We start from the raw sequence: 15,675 nt of genomic DNA, 5'->3' as shown, positions 1-15,675 counted from the left end.
GCTTTATAAAAAATGTTTCTGGCTTATTGCACTCAGTTACTGTAATACCATTTTTGTTACTTTGTTATTTAAAATCACAACAAAATACTGTTTCTAAATAGTTGTAACAGAGAATTCTAAAAATATTGCTTATTATGAATGAGGGCTTGTACTCTATTCCATTTTTTTCTTCTTTTTATAAAATGTGTCTAAATTATACATAATCCTTGGTGGTGGGGAAAAGAGATTTATTATGAGAGTTCCTTGTAATGTACTGAGAGCCATCTTTCAGTCTCTTCTTCTCTCTTTGCATGTGTCACTCTTGTTAAGCACAGTGGTAGTTGCATATTTTCCTCAAGGGGAAAAAAGAATTGGCCCTTAATCACACATGAACCTGTCTTGCTCAAGCTATAACAAGGAAAACATAAGTATGATTCTCATGTGCAAGAGGGACTATTGTATATTTGATCATTTTTTAAAAAATATTTTGTTATTCTTAATAGGATATCAAAATTTAAAACTTTGTAGTTAATAGCTCAAGTATCTAATATTAGGGGAGTAATACAGTAGCATTAATTTCTTATTAATATATTTTATCCTGACATACTCTTCCATTTTTATCTTATAATGATTGGGTAATGGAGTGTGTTGAAACAGAGACTGATAACAGTAAGTTCCTATTGAAATTAAAAAGTGAAGAAGTCAATCATTTGAAACAGCATTGTATTTAATGAATTTTGGATTGGGGAGGGAAAACCATTAACCTCTTTCCTTTCCACACAGCCTGTAATAACTTTTTATTATTATTGTTTAGAGCACAATGAGGATGTTTCACAACATGAAGGATGTAGGATTTCTACAGGTGAAGGTCATCAGAGCAGAAGCATTGATGGCAGCTGATGTCACAGGCAAGGACTGATTCAGTTTCTATGATAGTAGATAGTATAATTAGAGAGTCTTGGATTTGGTCATTTTTAAAGAATCTATCAGTTTCCACAAGGTGTGAAGTTTAAGGAAGATAAGTGTGTCAGAATTTCATTGCCCAGTTTGCAAACAATCCCACCTTCTATCCCCAAAAAATCCCCAACCAAAACTTTTTATATGCTGGGCTATGAGGCTTTATAATACCAGGGACTAGAATCTTATATAGAGTATCTATGGGAAAGGAGAAATACACCTTTTTCTCCATCAGAGGTCCTGCAAAGACATTTCATGAGCTACAAATGCAGGACTTTATTCTTTAATGGATACAAATACACAAAATTCTCAGAATCAAAACTGCAATGAGTTAACAGTTCAAAATATGAAAGTCAAATACTGCTCTAAAGCAGTCATCAAAATAATCTTTTGGTACTTGCTAAAGAGCTTGCCACACTGTATGTGGTTTAAAATTAAAAAAAAAAATCTTCCAAAGAAATAGTTTCCCGCAATCAGTGCTACAAATGTAAATGACCCATTCATTATAGGTAAAAGACTGGACCTTGAATAACCGCTTCCAAAATAATCACAAGAAAATACAGTTTTGAAATTATTCTGTTTTTAAATCTTCTTGTTTTGTCCTTGTACTAATAATTAGCTGATTGGATAATTTTGTCTTCTGCTTTTGGAAATTATTTAAGAATAATCATTGCAGTCATAGTCACCATTTTTCTTCAGAAATATGTTATCTCTTAAAAGTACACCCACCTGCACACTGCACATGCTGAATGGAACAAGATGAGATTGTCCTCTTTCAGAAAGTAGCCATTGCAGCTGTAAGAATTCATGAATATGCTGACTATATTAACCTAGTTGGCTTAGCTGCCACTTGGGAACCTGAAGTACAAGTTCTGTCACAGGTATAAATATAGATATATGGTAGAAAATTCCTTTCCTAATACTTCTGTGTAAATTAACATGAATATCAATAGTTTATTATCTTAGATGATCTAACAGGACAAAAAATTTATTGCTGAAACAGGTCATCCTGTTGGTGGAACACAAAATAACAGATTCTTTCTTTGGCAGAGATTGGTGAAACACTTCTAAAGGTTCCTCACTCTGCTTTGACCTTATAATCCAATGTGGTCTGAACAGAGAGAGAGATTGTTATTCAGGGGGAATGGGATAATTCAGTCTTTGACCTTGTTCAGTCTTGGACTTTTCCTGATCAACATGTCATCTGTGCCAGTTGCTGAAGTTTTTGGAAATACATTTGATTCAATTAGAGATGTACATAACTACCAAAAACTATTTTCAGACTCTGCACATTCAGAATGACTGTTGGTTAGCAAGTGGAAGGAATATTTGATATCCTCCCCATTCCTATGTGTCCTAAATATTTTGTCCACCATGAATAGCCAGAACAATTATTTATATAATATAGGTGTTTTTAAAGGGCTATGTATTTCAAAGTTTATACAAATTATTGCACTTTTTTGAGGAAAAAATTGCCATCAGTTTGAAAGGCAACCGATAGGTTTTTTAAAAAATGCTGTAATTTACACCTGTTTTATGTACTGGCCTTTAGAATTATGTGACTGATCTACCTTCAGATTAAATTTTGAATTTGAATAATGTATGTTTAGAAATAACTGATGATTTATTTGCTGATTGTTTGGTCTTTAATTATTCATTATATGTTCATCCCACATACACCTCCAATTAAGTATCTTGTAAATAACATTTAGGACCTCATCCTCCAACTCTTACTTAAGTGAGTAATCCTTACTGATGTGAGTAGACCAGCTGACATCAACAATGCTACATGTGTGATTAAGAATTGCTCATATGAATGGGGATCAGGATGCTAATCTGCATTTTTTTCTATAATAATCCAAATAATAATACATCCTTTTTTCTGATTTAATCTTATGGATTTTTCTCCTGAGTCTCAGCAGGAACACACAGACACTCCTGTACAGTACCTGTGTGATTTACTCCCTTTCTGTAGGCTGAAAATATCCCATTTCACTTTCAGGCCTTTTTTAATATAAAGTAATAAGTCAAAATTCATTAGTTTAGGCTGAATAGTTAAAAAAAATCGTAATATTGCATCATTAAGCATAAGCATAGAGTGGGGAAGATTTCTGTAATCTTTTAAGTAGTCATCAATCTTACTACAGTAAAAAAGAATTTTTTCCTTTCAAAATGTAAAATTTTTCTTTTGTTACTATACATTCATTGAGAAGCACTGTAATACTGTATTAACTCTGTGTGAATAAAGAGCAATTGAGAGTCCCATTGAATGAGGGAGTAAAAAGCACAAATTACTTTTTAATGAAACCCTCAATTCTTTTCCTTTCCACAAAAAGCCCATAGCCTTGTTCAGACTACAGTAGGTCACTTCAGTTAAGCCCCTAATAAACTGTTGATAGTAGAGGGTAGTTTTTTCTTTAGGCTCAATAGCCTAGTGTTGGACAGTGCACTTCAAATCATTAAGGTTAATACAGATTAAAAAAAGAGATTAACTGGGTGGTTAAGGCCTCCGTTTACAACGCCCACACATACACATGCATTGAACAAGACACGAGAGCGGATTGAAATTTCAGTCAAGTTGTGGGCAGGCTTTCACAGCCTGAGAAACTGGGTGCTACAGTTTTGAAAATTGGTCACTGTTAAGTGTGCTATAACTAGGCTTGAGATGTATTGAAAAGTACTATTCGGTGAACCCATTTCCAGGAACACACGAAAGGAGCATAATCCTCTGAGGTGTTGAGTGCTTAGCACTCCAGCTTGATTTCAATAGGAATGGAGAGTGCTGAGCATGTTGTAGGATTGGTCTCTAAAGGAGCTGACCTACTGTAAGAATATACTTTCCTTGCACCAGACAAAAATACAGAGCAGTGTATCTCAAATGTGGTCATGGAATTCCTGCTTCAGGCCAAAAATATTAGGGCCTTCACCAATGTCAACTTTTTTTAAGTTGGGAAATGTGGTGGAGCAAAGGGCATTCACCGGAAAAATATTAGAAAATATATTTTTGGATTTCTAATTTGACCAAATGGAATGGAACAAAATACTCAGTTTGGTTTTTCTTTTCTGCCTTAGACATTTTAATTTAAATCCCCTACTGAATATTACTTATTCATTTTTGGGGGTGGGTTGTTGCAGGGTTGCAGTTGGTTTTTCTCCCCCAAGTCCTCAACAAAAAAGAAAGTTCTCATCCCTTTCCCCCACTTTACCTTCAGCTAACTTGTGATTCCCCAGAAAGTGATCAAAGTCTTCTCAGAGAGGCAAGCCCCTTGTGGTATATACAATTAAGCCCTTTTAAATGAAGGTGTATACTGGCAATATAGTGAAAGGTAATACATAATGGAATCATCATGTAAGTTGATATCTCAAATTAATATATTTTATGTGTACCTAACCCAAATATATTTCAGAAAGCAATAGGCACTTTTTAAAATGAAATACAATATCAGTTAAAGCAATAGCCAGGTAAAATGTATTCTGCTTTCTGCAACAAGGTTACGTATATAGAAGGCTTAGCCCTCTGGAGTGAAAAACCTTCTGGTTTAATAAGATGGTTTTTGCTACTCCTTTATTAAGGTAGACATGTTCGTGCTTTTCTTTTGAAGAAAGCTGCCTTATTATTGATGGCAGATTATTTAAGGAAGAAAACAGAGGAAAAAGATAAGCCCCCATTTTTATCAAATTCTCTAAGACTCTTATTATCTTAAGAAATAAGAGTTAGCAACTCAGATTCATTAGTAATGCTAAATCTAAGCTCCATTTGACAGCCTGCCTAGAAAACAGTTTGTTTTGCTGTCTGTGGGCTTTAATTAAGATGTGTTCAATTCCAGTCTCCTAGCTCCCCCCACCCCACTTGCTGTGACACAGACTGGTGATCAGACGCTTTCAGATGGTCCAGCCCATGACTTTGACCTTCTGCTCAGTCCAGCGTTCCCTGGGGAACCGTTCAGCTCATGAGGTCTGATTTCACACTTCCAGGATGCCTCGGCTCTCTTAACAATGACAGGGAGACAAAGCCCTTTAGAGCAGGCCGCATGGGGACTTGTTTAAATTGGAAACTAGAGAGGAGTCAAGGAACAAGGTTATGGGCTACAGAATAGTGCTTTTAATAAAGAGCTCACAGCTCTGGTTCAGCTCAAAGAGGGCTACCTCTGTACAATTAATTGAGCCATTTATCTGGAGCATCTTAGACCTCTACTTTCTCACAGTATTATGTGATAAATATCAGCTAAGAGGCAAATGAGATATGCATGAAATGAATTTTTAACACTTTGATTACTGTGTCTCCTGACTTCATTAGAAGTAAATTTACTTGTATTTCTGACCTCATTATCAGTTGATTGTTACTGTGTTTTAGGTTCTGAGATTTCTAGATAGAGTTTGGTATAAAAGGTATATTTTATAAAAGGCTTTACAATAGTTGGATTTACTATCATAGATAGCTGTGAGATTCTTCAGAGAACAGAAAGAAACTGCAGTTTGAGTGAACCATTTTTTATATTTTTTCAAAGTTTTATATAAGACACTCAATCCTATTCCCAATAAATTTAATATTAAAATTTTGATTGAATTAATTGAAAGTAGGATCAGAATCAAGATGATAAAATTTCAAGATTGTGGAGTGCAGATGGACTTTTTTTAACTGTAAGTTTTTTAAGGCTATGTTTTCAAAAAACATCATTTGAATTTGTTCCTGAAATGTTTGCAAAATTTTGCAAATCAAATGTCAAATTTATGTGTACAAATGTTAATTTTGAGTACAGATATGGAAGGCTCTACACAAAAAAATTGCTGGAGCAAATTTAGTAACCCTTTGAAATCATGGCTCCAAATGTAATTTGCACTATCTAGTAGCAGCATATCCAGCATCTATATAAGTTTTTTTAAATCAGTCTTTATGAAAGTAACTACCGATCATGCAAAATAGGCAATATTATAAGTTAAATAAAAACTCAAACTGACCCTAATATTTTATGTACTCAAAGGCTTTAATTATTAAAGGAAAAACCGAGTAACAAAACTATATCAGATGTTTATTTTCTGTTCCTTGATTGGATGAGCAGAGCTCACAGAATCAGGTTTTTGGTGCAAATACTTGATTACTAACTTGAAATTTGCTTTATTCAAATATTCTGCAAAATTTGTTTAAATGTGGTTGTTGAACTGAATGTCCTTGTCAGATATCCTGAATATTCATGACACTCAGACACATAATTAATCAATAACAACATCACTGTGAGCTAGATATTATCATCATTTCTGTTTTACAGGTGGAAAACTAAGAAAGGTTAAGTGACTCAACTAAGGCCACAGACTGAGTCATTGTCAAAGCTGTCATTAGAACGCTGGAGTCTCTTGGTTTTGGTCCTGTACTTAATCCATTAGATAAGGCAGCCTCTCATAGAAAGATAGATTCACACATTTTAGGCCCAGAAGGGACCATTGTGATTATTTAGTCTGACATCCGGTATAACACAGACCATAAAGACGCTGTTGAGCTATTGTTCCTTGTGGCCAGAGGGCATGCTAGCTGCTCAGTTGCAGGCAGCTGGCTGCTAGGGAGCTTGCAGCAACCTTTGTGACTTTAGAGCCTGCCCCAATGGCACGGTCATGAACTGTCTTGCAGTTTTTCCAAAAATGAACAAATTTTTGGCAATGGGTTTCATAGATCGCAATGGCCAGCCATGGGCAATTGCATGATGATTTGTGATGATTGCATGGGCAATTGCATGATGATTTCAAACAATAAATGACAAACGTTCAGTTCTCGCAACTGAATTACATTTATGTAAATATCTTTCTGAGGACAAGGCCTGTGAACTTATTTTTGATAAGTGCAACTGAAATGACTTCTGACATTTCTAAGTCTTCACATAAAGTAGTCACTGTTGCAGGTCTCAGAGGAAAGGTCTGCTCAGGGCTAGGAGGAGGCGGGAAGGGAATGACTGTTAGTATAATATGAATAGTGCAAAAAATAATTCAGATTATGTTTATCTTGGGCACAGAATTGATATTCAAGTTCTAGCCTAATTACAACCTAGCAAACTCTATACTAGAATTTGCTTCAGTAATATAAACTATCATAGTTGTACATAGCTTTATGGTCTATTGGAGCCCACAGAAATTTAGGTTCTAAGCTACATTCATTCCTGGTTTATGCTGGCACATGATCCTTCTTAGTAAAAAAAAAAATATATATATATATATATATATATGCCAAAGATACAATGGTAACCATGGTCTTGGAAAGAGACATGGCCAGGACCACATGTTGATTTAGTGTATCCTCACTGTAGCCATCTGTGTAGCTTAGTGGAGCTGGCGGGGCACTGCAAGTGAATCTTAACTGGGCACAGTGGGCTTTTTGGGGGAGGTGGAGGTGCATTGTACATCGTCTTGTGCCTGCTGAAATGAATCTAGCCCTGTGAAGTTTAGCAGTTTTAGGGAGAGAATAGATCAATGGCAGCTCTAATTAAGAATGTACAAATTACCCTTTTGGAGAGACCACCTGTCCTTTAAGTCAGTTGTGCTCTGCTCTCTCTAACAGTTATTAATGGATTTTTAAGGGAAGGTATGAAAAAAACAAATACAAAAAACATGATGACATAATTCTATAAAGGAAACATTCTGCCTGATCCTAGTTGGAAGTCATCTTATTTCCTGTAATATGAATATTGGTGACTGTCATTTTAATCCAAATGAAAGCATCTGCAAATGCTAGTCTTACGCATTTGAAGCCTCACTTTTTAAAATATCTAACCTACTTAACCCAATAATATTATGCAGCAGAGTTCTGTACATTAATATTTTCATGTTGCTTATAATTAATACCACTTTATAATGAAAATACTTTTGCATTTAATCTATGTAAAATATAGCCAGTAAGAAATTTAAATCAAGGGCCAAATTTGATGGCCTTTAATCAGGGAAAACTCCCATTTATTACTTTGCATTGTTAAAGTGGTCGGGACTAAAGAGAAGGGGAATCGAGCATTGAAATACAGTAGATAAATCCATTCTATCCTCTCAAATGCCTTTTTCATCATTGCCCCATGAAGTTAAACAGAAAACGCCAAACGTACAGTGCACCAGAAGAGAAAGTGGAGATGAAATCTAAAATTGTGTGATTCTTTAAAATATAGTTTTCTATTATGTATCTTTTTCTTCTTTGGAGGTATTATTATTGGACAGTTTTGTGGAAGAAGTGCATTTTAAAGAAGGATTTGAGTGATTTGAGGTAGTCAAAATAGGTAGGTTAGTAGATCCCAAGTTGTCATGTAAGATTCAGTGGGAGGATTATGGACGTTTTCCAAAGCCCACTGAAGTCAGTGAGAGAGACTGCAATTGACTTCAATTGGTTTTGAATTAGGCCCTAATATAATGAGAGGATAAAAAGGGGATGAGATAAGAGGCTTAGAGACTTTGGAAAAGTGTCACCAATGGTCTTGTTGTTGTTTATTCAGATACCATATAGGGAGGCAAAGTTTACTGAATGGTATGGTGGCTATTTCCTGCTGATATTTAAAATGAGTAGATGAAAAGACATTAGTATGGGGAAGCATGTCTTGAAAAATGATTACCCATGTTTGGCTTTCTAGAGTCATAGAGTTTAAGGCCAGAAGGGAACACCTGATCACCTAATTGGTCCTTCTGTACGCCTCAGACCATCAACACCCTTCAGCACCTTCACACTAAACCCAATAGTGTCATTCTTATAGTTTATTCTTATTATATTTTAACTGTCTGTGCAGTGTCTTAGTGACTTGGCAGAGTGGGAAAGAGAGGACAAAAATGCAACTACATTGCTTGAAGAATTACCTGAAATAAAAGGAAATTTGCCCTGAAATAAAGAATTTTCACTTGGAGGAAGAGGTGCTAAGAATAAAAGAGGCTTCCTCTGGCTTCTGCACCCTACAGGTTTGGAGCTTTGGTGGAAGGGATAGGTTAGGGCCACGCCCTCTTGACTTGCTCAGGAGAACAAGGAGCTGAGGGAGTTGAGTTCTACTGCTGCAGCTAACATTAATTTGATGTTGCTTTATATAAGGCATTTAGATGCCATGAAGGAACCACCAATTAATGTGCCTGTGTCTTGAAGACAAGGAAGAAAAAATAGATGATGTCCAGGAAGGAAACCAGATGAGTTAATGTGTCGGTTAGGCTCTTCTACCTTCATACTACAGAATCAGAGGAAGAAAAATGTGTTAACAGGAATTATTAAAAATACCTCTGGAAAAATCTGATTTGGAACAGTGTCCTCTGGATTAGCAGTTTTCTCTTTTCATGGTCTGATTCAGGGGAGACAGTACAACAAGGGGTTATAAATTATTCAAGGAGATTCATTTGGAAAGGGAGGCAGGCAGCTGTTGCAAAAGTGGAAGTAAAAAGGGGAAGCATCCTAGGTTCAAACGGAAGATGGAATGTCACAAAAGTAATCACAGAAGCAAGTAAAGTTCTTAGTTTTTTTTTCATTCATTTCATTGTGATGGTGCTGAGTGGAGTTTACAAGCCTAGACTTCTAAGTGCCCCTTCCTCCTGATAGGGTTACTGATATTTATTATTATTTTGGGGCAGCCTAGAGGCCTTAACCTGGTCCAGTCCCCTTTGTGCTAAATACTTAAACAGATGTAACCCTTCTGCCCGTCAGAGTTGGCAGCAACAAGGGCCGGGTTCAATATCTAGGGGATCCATTCCAATAACACAATGCAAACCGGCTCGAGCCCCCACCCAATGACCTGGGACAAATATATACCACCCCCGCTGGGCGCCTCCAAGAGGCAATACTTCCCCTCTCGCAAGCACAAAGTCTGAGTGTAGCAAAAGCCTTTTAATAACAGAGAGAAACAATGTGGCATTATGTTGGGGAAACACCACCAACAGGATTCATAACACAACCCATGAGCAAAAAAAAATCCACCCCAAGCAAATTGGGGCATGCCCCTTTCCCTTTGGTTCTTGAGTCCAGCAACCCCAAATCACCCAAAGTCCCAAAAGTCCAATGACCCAAAAGTCTCTGTCCCTGGTCAGGGCAGCTCCAGAGTTCGAAAGTTTATCTGCGGAGCTTTACCTCCCAACCTGGGTGGAGATGGGACGGGGGTAAGAGGCACCTTATATGATCTGAAGCTGACCGCCCCATAGCTGCGCTCCGCTCCGCCAGTCGCCCCACGAACTCCTTCGCTCAGCTCCGCTCCACTCCGCGGCCCACAAGCAGCTCCTGCCATCCACGAACTGCTCCGCGTCAAACTGCTTCACCAGCCTGTCCACAAGGCATTCCAGCCGTCCCGCAAACTGCTCCACAATATATCTTCAGGCTCCCCCACTACTTAACACAACACTCAGTGATTTCAGCTCTTAGGTGAATTCAACTTGTAGTAGGGGAGCCCCAGTGCTGGTGCACTGTTAGCACAAAGTGAGCTCAGCAGCCTATAACTAGACTTTTAATGAAATCAAAATTAGCTCTGATATTCCACAGTGGATAGAGGAGGAAGTGCAATTAGCATGTAAGGCCCTCACCACGGGGCCCATGCCATCAAGTATTAATACTTGTCCCCAGCCTCTCTCCATTCACAGAGTTTTGGAACCCATGACCCTTGCCTAGCGAATGCTACTTAGTTGATGGTGAATCCCTCCATCATAACAAAAGGCCACCTACAGTTCCAAGCAAGTTCCCATAATCAGGGTAATAACAATTTATTCTTTCTGCCCCAATAACAGAGACACTGGGGATTCCACAGCAGGCAAAGTGACCATTTGGGCAGCTATGGTCTCATTCTAGGCGGGGTGGGTGTGCCTATGCAAATGAGATCAGCCCCTGAAGTTCTTTTCCACAACTTGCCACACCTCACCACCAGATGTCAGGGTGGAGTTCATCCTGATACTGCTTACACAGACATATGGGAAATGTTAGCTCTGGGAAAGGGACTAACAGCATAAAGTTATTTTGTCAGGTGTCTAGAACCAGTGAGATGAAGGGTATACATGAGCTCCACCAAGCAATTGTAAGATTTCTCTGGATTTGTCTTTGTGGATAATGTCCACTTATTCAAGATAAGAAATATTGATTTCCAGCTCGGAGTAAGGTTTGCTCGTGCCTATACCTCCAGAGAGCACACAATGGAAGACGATGTATGAGCTTCAATTTTGGATGCTTCAAGGAGAAATGCTAATATGGAGGAGAGTAGCAAGGCCTCTCTGAGCCTAGTACCAGATCCTGCCTCTGCTTCAGTTTTGCTTCAGTTTCAATCATTCACTATTTCCTAGAATTCCTGATTCCCAGTGTCATCAGGTGACTCCAGTGATCTAGCCCTGTAGCTCAAAACAAACACAAATCTTCCAGTGCTGCCCTTCTTCTGAGCTCAGCTTCTATCTCTTTTGGGCGCTAGTCATCCATCCACACCTTGTTTCTAGGGGTCACTGCTCCTCCTTACCAGGTGGCAGGATATGGGGAGTCCATGTCCAGCCTCTACTGTGGGTTACCAGGCTTGGAACAATGAGGTTCTTTGCCTTCTATAGTCCAAAACTGCCTTGTCATCTTCCTGGTGTCTCTTCCTGTATTCCCAGACCTCCTGGCTGCTCTCTGTCTCTTTATAAAGAATCAATTCCCAGGTCTCCTCTCCTTGGAGTTCCTCTCTCTTTGAGCCTCTATCCCCACTCCCACCCCTCCCTCACTGAACCACAGGCTGCTCTTCTTCTCACCACAGGCCTACTCTTAGCCACTTGATCTTTTGTCACTTATTTCTTCTACATGGGGCAAGCTAACACTGGCACAGGTATAGCCCAAAGCCCCTTAAAGGGCCAGTTCACCTTGTGACAAGGTGCTTTGTCATACAGCTGTTTAACTCAGATATGAGGGCTTTAGTCTATGGAAAAATATGCTCATGGATAAAGATTTGTCTTCCCATGTGAGATCCCTTTCCTCCTTTTAGAATAAGATGTTATTCCTTGATGGAGATGGCAATGGTGACAAAACTTCTGTTGGTGTAGTAAAGAGTATATGGGACACCTCATGTAAAGTGTCATGATATTCCCTTATGTCCTAAAGCTAGGTCAATATTATTCCTTCATTTGTTTAGGCGAATTGAAAAAAGTTGAACTTATGCATGCAGACGGGTTGTTTTCTTTCCAATAATGATGGCGAAATTAGATTCAATCTAGAGGAGCAGGAGCATGTGATCAAATGTCCACCATGATTCATGTCACCTATTATTTGGCCTTCTTGACTGGACTGGTATTAATATACCTTTGTAAGAAGAAAGTTATGGAAAAAAGTGATACATCAAAGTATGCAGTAAACAAAAGAAGTGTTATCATAATTTCATTTTCATAATTAACTTATTGTATCAGATACTTTGTCTTTATTTATAGTAAAGGGCATTTAGACACTTCAGTGAAAGGAAACTTTTTAACCATATTCCTGTTTCTGTGTACAATGAATTCAAAGTAATCATGTTCTACAATCATATGCAAATATAAGTGAACAAAGAAGATGATACAATAACAGTTTACTCTGCTCAGCTAGTACATTTGTTCTGCTTTGTAATTGTGACTATCTCTTTTCTTTTGAAATATTGAAACAGAAAACCTCAGAAATGTGAGAAATCAGTTTCTAATTTCCTTTTAGAGTTGGGAAGTGGCAGGTAAACGTTCTGAGATGCAATATTGTATCCATCTCTTTTTTCAAGTTTAAAAGATTCAGTGATATTCAGCTTTCTATAGAATGTAAATGTCCACTGTGACTGTAATTCACATTGTATTTAAAACAATTATTCTTTATCATTAAAGTTAATAATATCCACATTAAACTCTGTTGTAATCTGAATCAATATTGCAGTTTGGAAGATGTGACCTCTGGAGATCTTTGTCTAAATATTGATTTCATTGTCATTTGTAAAAGGTATGAACAAATTACATGCCTTACTAGTATCATTAATGTAGCGCCACTGAATATATGTGTTCTTATAATACATGACATCGCATTACAGGAATATTGAAGACGTGAAATATAGTTGCTTAGTATGCTAGATTTGATTGTGAAGAGCTAATGCCAACACTCAATAACTTTCCAACACTTAGTTCTCTATGGACAGACCAGAGACAAGGATGATCCACTCTGTAATACGCGGTTTAGTTGTTGATGTTAATTTGCGTGAGGGAAACATACTTCCCTCAACTTATGGGAGTATGAGTTATTTTGGGATTTGGCACTAATGTATTGGTACCCTTAATAATGATTCACAGCCCAACATGCAACTTCTGTACACATGTGCACCTTTTGCTAAACATATTGACTTAAATAGGATGCTCATGCATATAAATAAGCATAGAATTTGGCTTTAAGCCATCAGCATCAGGCCATGTTGGAATTTACGTGTAATGTTCTTGTTGAGCAAATGCTACTTCATTTTATTAATTAATCAGATGGGAGAGGGGGAATGATGCAACAAAGTGAAGTGGTTGTCTTCTTCAAGTAATTGTTATGTAAATAAAAATAGACCTAGAGCCGGACACACACTCTCTTCCACCCGTGAATTAGTTTGAGTTTTTATTATTATTTGAGGGAAAATATCTAACTTGAAGTATCTGCTGAATAATTTGCATCACATTATGCCTCTTTCTTAATTTCCTGTGTGTCAGGATGATTTAATTATCTGATCAGTATAGCTAACTATATGGTTGATCATGCAGGGTGCTGAGACACTTCAAAGCCTCCTGGTTGTGCTCAGCACATTGAAGGATCATGCAGTTTGTGATCAGAAAAGCAGTACATATGAATTTATCTTTACATTCCATGCTTTTTTTTTTTAATCCAAGTTGAGAGGAGGTTCTGTGAGTTTTAGGTGCAGAATATTCATGGATTTTGTTCCATGTTCTCTCTCTCTCTCTCTAGGTAAAAGTGACCCATTTTGCGTAGTTGAGTTGAACAATGACAGACTGCTGACACATACAGTCTACAAGAATCTCAACCCTGAATGGAACAAAGTCTTCACATTGTAAGTTTTTAAAATCAGAGCTACCTACTGCTGAACTAGGAAGATAGAGTTAGAACACTGTTATTTTTTTAAACCAAATAATTCATTGAAAAGGAATTCAGTTGAGGATAACAAAAAAAATGTTTTCAAAGAAATGAAGACTAGATCACTTCGATTGTAAGAAAAGAAGTCCCATTCCGATGAGATGCTAAGTGTGAAGTGCTGAGCATTCTAAATTCCCACTAGTTTTAGTGACAGTTGATGTCACAGGACTAGGGCCTAGAGTTTGAAAATGAGGAAATGTATTGATGCTTATGAACTTTATAAAATGTAATTATAAAACACTAGTTAACTGTGGGAAGAAATGTAAAACACACTTATTTTTCTGTCAGATCTTATTGATTATTTTCCTCTCATTTTGTCAAATGACTATGACACAATAGTATCCTATATTACACTCATGCAGTGCTGCTATTGGATAATATATATCTGAAACATTCATTTTGTGGAGGAAGTGGTGCACGTTGTCTTTATTTCTCTATGGTTTTGAAAACAATAAAAAGTTTTGACAAATTCAAAGCACAATTTTTCTTCCAAGAATGAAGTGTCACCTTGTTTCTTTCTTTTTTTAATACTTTGTTTCTCCCTGAGCATATCACCACACCAATGAGGAGAAAACTGATCAGAAAAATGAAATCTGCAAACAATCCACTCTAAAACCCAGTAGAAACTTCAGCTTTTTGTGTGTTTGGCATAAATGAGAATATCAAGTATTGCTCTTGATCCCAAAACAACCTCTAATTTAATTTCCCCATTGTTCTTAAAATTTGTCAGTCATCTCTTTACAACCTATGCTACAGGATCTATAGATCGTTGCTCCCCTTCCTCTGTGATGGGGCCTTAGTAATGAATGCAGATCAAAAGAAAAATCCCACAGCAATTGTACTTCTCAGTAGCTTCCTCACAAGTTCTCATTTATGAATCTGTAAAAACACGCTAAATTCTTCATTAATTTTTTTAATTAATGCTAAGAGAATCAGTAACTAATCAACCTCCACTACCTGACTGTGTTCTCTGAATGAGGAATCAGACATTTTTGTAAAGGACAAAAGACTGGTCAGAAACTAGAAAAACTCATACAATCGTCAAGGAGGATCTTCCCAGGAACTTCTGTAATACGTATAATTGTATCAGTTGTTTGGGATATTCTCAAATTTGCTGATTGATTTTTGCCTTTAAAAAAAATTTCCTACGTGTGTGTGTTTTACTCAAGTTCAGTTATTTTCCTTTAATTCATGTTTTCTGGGTAAGCAATTTGATCTAAGAACAAGTGCTGTCGAACAACTTTTGGTTTTTTTTCCAAACCAAAAATCTGAGTAATTGCATAAGATTTTACTGCATACAGTGCCATCTGCTATGCATGGTAATGGACTATTTAATATCTAGTAGCTGAAATACTATAAAATGCTGAATAATGTTATATGCTTTGTATACATCTTTCCAAATTTCTTTTTAGTGTGTCTATTGAATAATTTGGATTAAACTGGAATTTTGGAAGTAGAGGGCTCATTTTGAGCCCAAAGATCTGCTCAGCTAGTTCATTATTATTTATTTTCATTTAGAGAGTTACAGCTATCAAAGAGGTTGCCATTTGAAATTATCTCAAGGACAGTAACATTTTAAGGGATAGTCTTTTATGGGTATCAGATCTGCTGTCTGCATCTGTAAATCCCTTAGTGCTACTCAGCACTGCCTTTCATTGTAACTCTTGCAGTGC

At 37.1% G+C, this 15,675-nt stretch overlaps 1 protein-coding gene across 18 annotated transcripts in view; it reads left to right on the top strand.

Moving 5' to 3' along the window:
- MCTP1 (multiple C2 and transmembrane domain containing 1) overlaps positions 1–15,675 on the top strand; it is a 476,976-nt gene that overhangs the window by 320,761 nt on the left and 140,540 nt on the right. For all 18 annotated transcript variants that reach the window (XR_012158969.1, XM_073344510.1, XM_073344512.1 and 15 more), the window contains 2 exons: positions 794–887; positions 13,817–13,919. Coding sequence is in view for 17 of the 18 variants with exons in the window: in XM_073344510.1 (XP_073200611.1) it covers positions 794–887; positions 13,817–13,919 (197 nt within the window). In the remaining variant the exon portion in view is untranslated. The remainder of the gene's footprint in view (positions 1–793; positions 888–13,816; positions 13,920–15,675) is intronic.

The sequence above is a fragment of the Lepidochelys kempii genome, chromosome 5 (assembly GCF_965140265.1).
Source record: "Lepidochelys kempii isolate rLepKem1 chromosome 5, rLepKem1.hap2, whole genome shotgun sequence".
NCBI lineage: Eukaryota > Metazoa > Chordata > Testudines > Cheloniidae > Lepidochelys > Lepidochelys kempii.
The sequence above is the reverse complement of the archived record's forward strand: the minus strand, read 5'-3'. Positions and strand labels throughout refer to the sequence as shown.